This window comes from Petaurus breviceps, unplaced genomic scaffold (assembly GCF_028583685.1).
Source record: "Petaurus breviceps papuanus isolate PSGF00001 unplaced genomic scaffold, PetGlider_PUasm1.0 191, whole genome shotgun sequence".
NCBI classification, from domain to species: Eukaryota; Metazoa; Chordata; class Mammalia; order Diprotodontia; family Petauridae; genus Petaurus; species Petaurus breviceps.
The window spans coordinates 2307440-2319287 of NW_027185811.1; the positions used below are offsets into that span (position 1 = coordinate 2307440).

The 11848-nt window shown below is 37.2% G+C and overlaps 1 protein-coding gene across 2 annotated transcripts in view; it reads left to right on the plus strand.

Moving 5' to 3' along the window:
- Positions 1-11848, plus strand: part of LIMA1 (LIM domain and actin binding 1) — a 121676-nt gene that overhangs the window by 92958 nt on the left and 16870 nt on the right. The window contains exons 7-9 of one of the 2 annotated variants that reach the window (XM_069092569.1): positions 3995-4102; positions 9528-9585; positions 11737-11846. In XM_069092569.1, coding sequence (XP_068948670.1) covers positions 3995-4102; positions 9528-9585; positions 11737-11846 — 276 coding nt within the window. The remainder of the gene's footprint in view (positions 1-3994; positions 4103-9527; positions 9586-11736; positions 11847-11848) is intronic. The other variant, XM_069092570.1, reaches the window with a different exon arrangement.

The window sequence follows — 11848 nt, forward strand, 5'->3', positions numbered from 1 at the left end:
CAGTGATCTATTCACTGTGCCACTTAGCTTCTCCTCCTAGAGTCATTTTTTACAGGTATTTGGAGAGGTTTTGGGGAGAGCTCTCTGTTGCCTTGTTTGAACCCAGCCCTGCACAGCTGAGAGACCTCTGAGTTCCTTAAAAACCCTTAATGAAGGACCTAAGTTATGCTGACCAGAAATCCAGTCAGATCTGAAGATTAATACAAGGAGTTTTCTCATAATTATAACCTATCAAACAACCCATATATCTTATCTGAAAATTGGCCGTGTCCTTGTTAGTCAGTTCCTGTTGCCTTGTTTGATTGAGTACAGACACATGGATGGGGGAGGGGTTACCTCATTTTCTGATTTCAGGGAATTGCACCTGTCCTCTTCCTTTCAACTGAGAGCCCCTAACCTTCCCTCTAATTAGAAATCATCTTACTTAATCTTGTATCCTGTTTATGTCTTGTTTATTGTTTTCTTTTAATGCATAAAAATTTGTCTCCCCTTTTATTCAGGGTCCAATGACAAGGTGAGGAGGCCTGGTCCCAATTTGTCATGCAGTTGGCATGCATTGCTTAATCAAACAATATGCTCAAACCTTTGTTTCCTCCGTTATTTCAGATTTCACTTATCATTTAACAAAGAAGGAAAAAGGATGTGGGGCAGTAAGTTCGATAAAATTCATCGACATATCAAAAAAGTCTCTCTGTTTTTCACCTGTGGTCTCTCACCTCATATCTTTGAGGCAACACATTCAATTTCCATTGTTTTGTTATTGTTGCTTTTGTTTATATTGTCTTAGTTGTGCATATTGTTTTCTTTGTTTTTCTTCATTCTGCATCAGTTCATAGAAGTCTTTCCCTGATTATTTATCATATTCATGATTTCTTCTAGTACATCAACGTTTCATTGCATTCATGTACCATAGTCACTAATGACATGAGAAATGTGGTGGTCAGGAACTGAACCCACAGTATCTCTGAGATATGCCTATACATCTATTTTAGAAAACAGTTTGGAATTATGCAGATAAGGTGATTAAAGTATCTGTACCCTTTGACCCAGAGATTCCAGTGCTTGGCGTCTACCCCTAAGGAGAAATCATTGATAAGAAATAAGCCCCCATAAATAGCGATATATTTATAGCATCACTTTTTGTGATGGAAAAGAATTGGAAATCAGGAACATGCCCATCTACTGGGTAATAGTGCAACAAACTGTGGTACATGTATATAATGGAAAAAACTAACAACAAATATACAGAAAAACATAGACTATAGAGAAACATAGAATGACTTACATGAACTGCTGCTTGCTGATGCAAAATGAAGTAAGCATAGTCAAAATAATGTATTCAATGATCACGACAATGTAAATTAAATGAACCACCACAGAAAAATTAAAAAATTAATGTTATACAATTACAAAAGAATAAGAATGGTCCTAAAGAGCAGAAGGGGGATGTACATGGGTGTAGAAAATTGAATTTTGTCAGTTTTATTTCATAATATAATTATGAAATAATAAACAGATTTATGTCAGTTTATTGATTATGGTGTTACTGATTTTTTCCCTTCCTTTCTTTTTTCTTCAAAAAAAATCATATAGGATGGCTCTTGGAGGAGGGAAGGACATTGGAGGAAGATAAATTTATTCTAAAAATTCTTTGTTTATAAGGGATGGCTTTGGGGGGGAAGGCATTTAGAAAACTGAGAGGAAATTTAGGCAATCAGATAGATATCAATAAACATATTTAAAAACAAAAATAAATCAGTAAGCATTTATTAAGTACCAGTTATGTTCGAGGTACTGTGCTAGGCTCTGGGGTACAGAAAGAAGCAAAAGACAGTCCCTGCCCTCAAGGAGCTCACAGTCTAATGGAGGAGATGACATACAAACAAATACAGACAAAGCAAGCTACGTACAAGATAGATAGAAAATCAATAACAAAGGGTAGATGCTGGGATTAAGAGGGGCTGGGAAAGGTTTCCTGTAGAAGTTAGGATTTTAGTTGGGATTTAAAGGAAGTCAAGAGGTCAGTAGTCACAGCAGAGGAGGGTTAGCATTCCAGAAATGGAAGATAGAGAAAATATGGCAGCTGAGAAATGGAGAATCTTGTTTGTGGAAAAGTCTGGAGGGCAGTGTTGCTAGATCAAAGAAAATGTGTCAGAGGAAAAAGGTATAAGAAGACTGAAAAACTAGGAGGCAGCTAGGTTATGGAATTTGAATGCCAAACAGAGCATTTTGTATTTGCTCCTGGAGAAAATAGGGAGCCACTGAAGTTTATAGAGAAGGGGGGTGGTGACAAGATTGGACTTGATGAAGCACACTCCAAATCTGTATATTTACAAATTTTATATTTATATGCATGTGTGTGTGGGGAGAGTGTTTGTATAACATGTTCATATAGGGATTGAATTTTATATGTAATATATAAATTATACATAGTAAGAATTTAAATAAATGTAATTGCACAATACACATGCATAATTATGTTCATTGTGAGCTTGCACAAAAGTAGACATTTTAAAAGTTTGAGCTAAAGTTGAAATGATGTTTGGTCCTGGAGTGAATAGGAAAATTCAGTGAAATTTGCTGAATAAAGGAGGGGCATGGTCTGACCTGTCCAGACTTGAATATCAGTTTGACAGCTGCGTAGAAGGTAGATTGGAATAAGGAGACACTTGAGCCAGAGTCCAGTCAGGGAGCGATTGCAGTGGTCTGGAGGAAAGATGGTGAGGCCCTGAGCTAGAGTGGCAGCTGTTTGAGTGGAGATGTAAAGGGATGAATGTGAGAAGCATTGTAGAAGCAGAATCAGCAAGACCTGACAACTGACTGCATGTGTAGAGTGAGAGAGTGTGAGGAATCGGGAATGACACTAAGGTGTACTAGAAGGCGGTGCCAGAACTTTGCCAGAGGTGCAGAAGAGGGATTGATTTTGGGGGGGAAAGATAACATAATGAAATTTTGATGCTAATTATGTCATCCATGCTTGTTCATTCTGTCCCATCAAAAATTAAAGGGAATAGAGAGCTATTCACTATCCAGTGCCCTAGAAAACAGACCCCACCACAGGTAATCCGGGGAACAACAGAATGTTACTCAGGGTCACTGGAAATAAGTAGATTTTGATTTCACAGCTGCTGATATGGGAGGCCTCATTAGGTTTAAACAGCCCTAACACTCAGAGCAGAAGAAAGGAGGCCAGCAGGGGAGAAGGAAAGGGAGAGTACTGGGTGATAACAGGTGAAAGGAAGAGGAGGAGGTTATTTGGGAAACCAGCCTCCACGGCTAGCACAGGAGGGTAAGATTAGCCATATCTTCCCACCCCCTGGGGTTATGTCAAAGCCTAATGAGGATATGGGTCTCCTACTTGAGTACCATACTGCTTTATCAAATTGGAGTGTTTTATGGGAACACTAGAATAGTTACTTTGTGGGACCTGATTTTAATTTCTTATTTAAAACATCTGAAAAACAAAGTTTGTTTTACAGTGTCGGTAAACATTACCTTAGTAATTTAAAAAAAAATATATATATATACATATATATATATATATATCAACTCTTCTCTTTCCAGGCCAGTCGTTTATGTATATGGTTAGTACATTTATTGATTGTTGGCATTTGGCATCTCCCTTTTCCTTGCTTCTGAATGGTCCTTTCTGACAAAATTCACAAGCTTCACATTGCCTCAAGCTCTGCTGCCAAGAGTATGAATCACAAGGCCTTTGTGTGTATGCGTTGATGTGTCTGTGTTCTAGTGAGCATCCTATTTAGACCATTTTACAAAATCATAATTTTGAGGTATTTCCACAAAGCTGCTTTTGTAATTTCACTAATCTGTGGGTTTTACTTGTGAGAGTCAGGGGGCTGGGTGTGACTTGAAGCTGCTTGAAGGGTTTTTTGCTTTTGTTTTTTAACATCACGAGTTTCTTTAGAGAGTGTGACTTGAAAGGAAAGGAGCATTAAGAATATTTTTAAATACTTAAATTATTTTTATTTTATAGAATGAGCTAAGAAATACTGGTAATGAAATCAAAATCCATAAATTGGAGCAAAAAGAGAATGTTCCCCCAGGTCATGAAGACTGTATCTCCCATCGAGAAGGAGAGAAGGTAGGTGGAATTGTCTGATGTTCAGTTGTCAAGGAAGAGTGTGTCCTAGATTAGAAAAAATTAGAAAAATTAGAAATAATTCAAACACCGTTGCTGTATAGTGTCTGGGAATTTGGTTTCAAAAATCATCATTTTTCAAATTATATAACTTCAGTTAGTGATGTATGAAGTTTGGTAATAAATTATTCCCTTAGAATTGAACAAATAAAATGAGCATATAGTAAAACTCTTGTTTAATTAACTGACATTTCAAAAAAAAATCTGCTAGTTACTTTAAAAGATCTTAAATCTTGATAGGAAATTGATAACTTCACAGGGTCTTTAAATTATTCATCTCTTAAATGGTTTGATTGCCTACTGTTTTCAAATCTCTTGATTAATGACTTTATTCTAGCATTGGTTGTGTTTAATTTAATAGATTATTTTCTCTACTATACAATGGTTATTTCTGTTGTTTTTGTCTTCTGAACTCTCAGCAAAACAAATTTGAAATGAGATGAGGAAAGGGCTTTTAAACATATTATAGTAGTTGGTTGGTTTTAAGAGAAAATCATGACATAAATTAACACCCTTGGCACTGTTCTTTCCTAACCTGACTAGAATGTAGAGATTCTGAAAATTAGTCTGAAGTGTTCAAGTTAGAGGGAGATTTAGGGATCACCCTGATCTCCCTCATTTTATACAAGAAGAAACTGAAATCCAGAAAGGGGGAAGTGACAAAGCATTTCACTTGATCCTATGACCAATTTTAGAATACTGAACTGAACTACATCATCAGAAAATTTTAACTATAATTTATTGTAATGGAACATTAGTACAATTGATTCCCCAAGTAAGGGAGTAGATGAGGAGGTGGGGATAAAGATAATACATATTGTCCAAGCTTATGCTGCAGTTTTGTAAACTATCAGCAGCCTCAGAACTTCTTTCTTTCTTCCTTTTTTGGCCATCTGCCCCAAATGCTATTTACCACCACACAAGTCATGTTTGAACTGTAACTTGTTGCAAAAGGGTGATGATCATAGAGTAAAGGATGAAGCAGACCATTTCATTTCTTACTTCTTCCTTTCTCCTGAGTGTACCTACATCTTGCTCCAGTAAAATGTTTAAACAAAATCTAGCTTGACATTTCCTGCAAGGAAGTCACAGACTTGGATATGCACTATGATATCAGGGATTGGTATTAAAGTTTTGCCGCAGGATCAAGATAAAATTAAAGAGAAAAGAGAACATTGTCAGGTGGATATAACTATTGGTTAGCCAGAATCAAAGAATTCAGAATATCAAATATAGCCTGCTATATCTACATTCCCTTATTGGAGAATGAATAGTTATAACAAGAAATCCTGCCTTAGCAAAGCAATTTAATGTGTTGTATACGTTTATTTGTAGCACCTGATAAGTGAAGAGTCCACCTCAGCTACACTCACAGGCCAGGTCTGCTGGAGGTTGAGTACCCTATGCCAGGTTCAGAATTTTCTGTGAGCTAGCAGTCCTAAAAGCTAGAATTTGTCAGCCCCCACTGAAAGCCACATGACACAGTTATTTCAGTGTAAAGCATTTAACAAAATAGCACAATAGGAAAACTTACAACAAAAGTATTTCCCTCTTTCCCTCCATAAACTTAGGAAGCATTCTCCTACAAACATATATTTACATCATCAGTGAGGAGAGTGATCAACTTTAGAAATTGTTAATATTTCCACAGAGGATATGAGAAACGTAGGTGGAAGAGCAGCTGAACACATGTGCTATTATTGCAGGGCTCCCCATTTCCTCCGGTGATTTCTCTGTGCTGCTTTTTGCAGAGTGAAACAGCAGGGCTCATTGGGCCTACTCTTTTGCACTGTCAGTTGGCCATAGCCTCCATCATCTCCACCTTCTTGACCAGGACACTGCTGTATTCTTTCAGAAAGAATTAGAACCTCTAGGACCTTCAGGAATTCTTCCCTGTTCACCTCCCTCAGAGTCTTGGCTCTGAAGACTACAATCTCCCAAGCAACAGGATTCCAACTCTAAGCATCAAGCTTTCCCCATTTCCTCCCCTCTCCTTACCTTCCTTTCTCTGCTTCTGCTCTCTTTCCTCCATCTCTCTGTCTTCTTCTACATTTCTCTCCATAGCAGATTGGGGTTCAAGGGTTCAGGAAGCAATATTTTTGAATTCCTCTCAGGCTACATTCAAACACATTTCCTGCAGCCATTTGCTTCTGCAGGATGCATTGCCATGGAGTATAAAAGAATTGCCTGACTGCAGTGAGGGCCCAATTAAGATTATGTGACATACATTTGTATTTGATCACGGCCTGTGTGTCTGTGTCATCTGCTGGCCTATGTGTATTGTCTGCAGCTTCCACAAACCTCAAAAAAATTCCCATTTAACTTATTCCAACCTGCAATATATCAAAACCTTGATAGGGAAAGTTGTGATGTGAAAGGAATAACTGTAAACATTTGTGGGTAATGACAAGATCAAAGGTATAACCATATGTATAGCTAGGTTGGAGTGGAGGACTAGGTCATGAAGATGGACAATAAATAGATTGGAGAACTGGAAAATTAGGGCATTGAGGGAGTATCCATATGTATATTGAAGTCCCTTAGTATGAGGGCTAGAATTAGGGAGAGAAAAAAACTGGGCCAACTGAACTCATTCAGGACTTAAGGAGGATATCCTAGGACTTGGTAGATAGTAGCCACCAGGATCTGGAGTGGGTGATAAAGTTGAATAGCATAATTTCAAAGGAGGAGAAGTTGTTGAGTGGTAGTGGTAGAGGAAGAATCTGGAAGTGACAGTGGGGACAGATGGGTATTCCAGCTACCCACCATGATCACTGATCTAGGGGGATTGAATGAAAAAGTACAACCAGTGTTGGAAAGGGTGGTCAAGAATACAGTGTCATCAAGAGAGATCCAGGTCTTATTGATGGAGGGAGGAAGAAATAAAAAGGGTGATGATGAAGGAAAGTTTGCAAAAATTATGAAATAGACATTCCAGAGAGCATAATGGACTGAGACAAATTAGTGGGGAAAGAAGAGTTGAAGCAAGTAGGAATGAGGCGGTGAGCAGTTGGGGATGAAGCCCATGGTTTGTGCTTCAGTAAGCTGGGGTTTCTAGGATATCAGGCAAAACATAACCTATGGATTTGTAGTCCATAAGGGTCTTGGGCAAGCTGTGTGGACTTAAGCCATAATAGAGCAAGTGATCTAGAACTGTCCAAAAGTAAAATACAACTCAACTAACACGTATGAGACTCTCTGAGGGTATCTCAATATCCTTAGCTCTGAAGTCATGTGGCCCCCCTTTTAACTCAGTAGTTCTCTGTTTCGCTCTAGGTGCGTGCTAGATACCAGCATTCTACCTTTGCAGCATCTATACTGTTCATATCAACTTCCATACTTGTAATGGGCAAAGTTTGTACTTAGCTATATACCCATGGAAAAATTATCTCATAGCAGCTGGTCTGCTTTAAAGAAAGCTGACTGTTTAGAGTCTGAATTTTTTTTTTAGTGCTAAATTTTCCCCAGCAGATCCCTAACACGACATCCTCCAAGATGGAGATTCTGAATGAGAGTCACTGTGCAGTGCTACAGGGGCACCCCAGAAGATGGTTAGGATACTCATGGTGGGGGAGGAAAGAGAAATTCCCTTCCTCCTCCTCCTGTACTCATCTTACAGTCAGGTCCTCAGGAGTTGAGAACTTCCTTCAAAACTCACTCCTCAAGGTCGCTGTCTATCTATAGAGTATGTCCAATTTGCTTTTTATAAACAGCTAGATGGTTCAGTATATAGAATGCTAGACTTGAAATCAGGAAGACCTGAGTTCAAATCCAGCCTCAGACACCAGTTTTGTGACTCTGAGCAAGTCACTTAATGGGAGTGACAGTACCTTCCAGGATTGTTGTGAGGATTTAATGAGATCATATTTGTAAAGTGGTTAGCACAAATAGGTGTTTCTCTTCTAGTCTTAAAGGCAAAAGGGGCATGGTTGACTCTCAGCTAGCTAATCATTGGAAGTTCTATGTTTCTTCAGTTGTTTTCTTCCAATGACCAAAGTATTATAATGTAATCAGGATGTTTAGGAAATCTCCCAAATTTGAGGATGTGCTGCCCTGTTCTTAGTTAGGCTCCTGCCTGAGATTTCAGTCCTTTGTATGTGAGTAGAAAAGCATGATTTGGGGAGTTAACATGCTTAGACCTTAACATAGGTCTAAGGCTAAGTTTGTTAAAGGCTGAAGGATGATTCTGTTTTGTTGTTTAGAGCAGATAACATCTGAGAAGCAGAAATACTTGTTTTTTAATAAGATGTCAAACTGATCATCTCAGTCAATAGCTGCAACTTCTCATCTAGAATAAACTAGCAAAAACATTGAAGGGATATAGTAAACTTGTTAATTCTATAGTAACATTTCTTTCTCTTAAGAATGCTTTTTTACAATATATCCACTTATGGAAATGTTTTGCATAGCTGCACATGTACAACCTATATTGAAGTGCTTATCTTCCTAGTAAGGGAGGGTGACAAGGGAGGAAGGGAATGAATCTGGAATTTAAAGCTTTAAAATCAATGTTTTAAATATATATACATATATACTATTATTAATATTATTTTACATGTAACTGGGAAATAAGATATACAGGCACTGGGGCATAGAGATCCACCGTGTCCTACTGGAAAGTTGGAGGGGGCATGGGAGAAGATATGGGAGAGAGCAGATTGGAGGAAGGGATATCCAGTGGGATCGCTATTTTGGGGTGGTAGGTAGGGGGAAAATGGGAAGACAATTTGTAACTCAAAATCTTGCAGAAATGAATGATGTAAATTAGAAGTTAATAAAGCATTTGATTAAAAAAAGAATGCTTTTAATTATAGTTGAGGAATTAGGAATAGCAAATAGGAATATATATATATATTTTTTTTTTTTTTGCTTTTTTGGAAGGGGGAGGGTAGGGCAATTGGGGTTAAGTGACTTGCCCAAGGTCACATGACTAGTAAGTGTCTGAGACTGGATTTGAACTCAGGTCCTCCTGACTCCAGGGCCAGTGTTCTATTCGCTGCACCACCTAGCTGCCCCCAAATAGAAATAATTTTGATATTGGATAATTTTATTCTCATTTTTTGAGTCTTTTGGTAGCCTTTCTTATTCACTCCATCCCTTTATAGAGTTGTGGCTTAGAGGATCTTTTACTGAGGGAGATGATGTACACTTCTGGCAGCTGAATGCAATCTGTTTCTAACTTTCTTGTGTAATTGAAATGCACATTAATGGCCTCATAAAATATATTTTGCTGCCTTTTATTTAAATGCTCAGCTGTTCTGTTGCCTGTTACTCCCCTCAGGCAGTCAGTGACTTACTGGAGTCAGCAGGTTTTAATAGCAGTTCCTGCTTTATTTTTAATGTGATTCATAATTTTCTTTTGTTGTAGATTCCAGCAACTGAAAACAGCCTGACATTGCATTCCAACATTACTGAAGATGGCTCCTGTAAGCATTCACTCTTAGATCTTGCAGTTTGGAGGGTGAGGTATTCGCTTTATGTGCCATACATGAGCCAGGATTATCCATATTACTTGTTAGCTTTCAGGAAGTAGCAGCTGGTCTCTTGCTTACAACCAGCAATTAGTTGATCAAATAACAGAATCAGAGGGAGTAATGCCTGAAAAATACCTCATGCTTAATCCATGAGATAGGGAACAGTTGTTCAAATTTAGCTTGACTTGAAGGATGAAAGAAAGACTTTTAGTGATATTATCATTAAAATCTTCCCTCTTTGGTGCCAAATTTTGATGATTAAGGATAACCTGATTATGAAATTATTTTTCTGTTTAAAATTTTTCAAGAAATATTTCATTTGAAAATTGTTACATACAGTTTTATAGTTTTTAATCTTTTCCTTAGTTATCTAAATGTATTCTCTCACTTCCAAATCAAGTTTAAGGTTTTTGTTCTTGCAGTGCCATTCTAATTAAATCTGTTCTGATTTTTGTGTGTTTGGAGTCATTCTGAAGCTAAAGACTCCAAGAAATGAAAATATTCTGGTTTGACTTACTGTTTCTATTTTATTCCACGATTCTGAGTTTCCAACGTATAAAATACATCAGTTGCCTAGTTTAATCAATACAGTGGACACAGAATATTCCATGAGGGATAGAGAGAATCCTGAGATAAGAGACAGTTTTGATTAGATAAAATTTAAAAGTTTTTACTCAAAACAAATTTAAATAAAATTAGAAGAAAAACCAACCAGCAAAAAAAAAGTCTTTGCAGCAAGTTACTCCGATAAAGAGTTTATTTATAAGATATATAAGGAATTTATTAAAATTCATAATAACCATTCACCCAATTGATAAGTGGTCAAAGGATATGAAAAGGCAGTTTTCAAAAGAAGAAAGCCGTATGAAAATGTGTTCCTAATCACTGGTAATCAGAGAAATTAAAGTTAAAGCAACTCCAAGGCTCTACCTTAGACTGTCAACGATGATGAAAAAAGGAAGCTAGCAAATGTTGGAGGGGCTTCAGGGAAAAAGGCACATTAATGCATTGTTGGTGGGTCTGTGAATTGTTTTTAGTCATTCTGGAAAGCAAGTTGGAACTCTGCTTCAAAATTACTAAATTGTTCATACCCTTTAACCTAGCAGTACTAGACCTAGATCCCAAAAAAAATTCAAAGAAAGAGGAAAGGGACCCATGTGTATAAAAATAATTATAGCAGTTCTTTTTCTTTTTGAGGGTGCAAAGGTCATCAATCATTGTGGGAATGGTTGAAGAAATTATGACATCTGAATGGAATGGAATGCTATTGTGCTATAAGAAATAATGAAGGGGGGGTGGGGCAGTTAGGTGGTACAGTGAATTACTCTATTCACTGTACCAGCTCTGGAATCAGGAGGACCTGAGTTCAAATGCAGACTCAGATACTCAAAACTTACTAACCATGTGACCTTGGGCAAGTCACTTAACCCCAATTACCCTGCCTTCTCCCCTCCAAAAAAGCAAAAAAAAAAAAAAATGAAAGGAACCGTTTAAGAGAAACCTAGGAAAACTTGTATAAACCAATGGAAGATGAAGTGAGAACAGTTTATATAATAGCAGCAACATTTAAAAAAAAAAAAACGAAAAACAAAAGCTTTGAAAGACTTAAAAACTCTGAGCAATGCAATTGGAAGGGAAAGAAAATGAATTTTTGTTAATTAAAAAAAATTTAAAAACAATGAAGGGGGTAGTTTTAATGAAGCTTAGAAAGAGATGTGTATGAACTAATGCAGAATAAAGGAAGTAGACGCAGAATAATTAAGTAACAAAAACTGTACAGCTTTGAAAGTCTTAACCCTGATGATTGCATTGACCAGACACATTACAAATAACTGATGATGGAGCATGCTCCCCACCTCCTGGCAGAGAAGTGGTAGACTCAAGACACATTTTTGAACATGTGGGAATTTGTTTTGCTTGATTATGCACATTTGTTACAAGGATTTTTGTCTTTTTTCTTTCCAATTAGGGAGGAGGCAGATGAGAGGGAGAGAAAAAATGTTTATTAGTTGAAAAAAGGAATAAAAATAAAATTTACATGAAAAACCCAGTGAGGAATAAAAATAAAAACTTTTTATTTCCTGTCCTCTATAATTGAACTAGGTAACTCCCAGAGTGAAAGTGAAATCCAAAAGCCTATACATATCAAGCAGCAAAGACCTGAATCCAAAGCTGCTAGCTATACGGAAAGTTCTCTTCCTAAAGCAACAAAGGT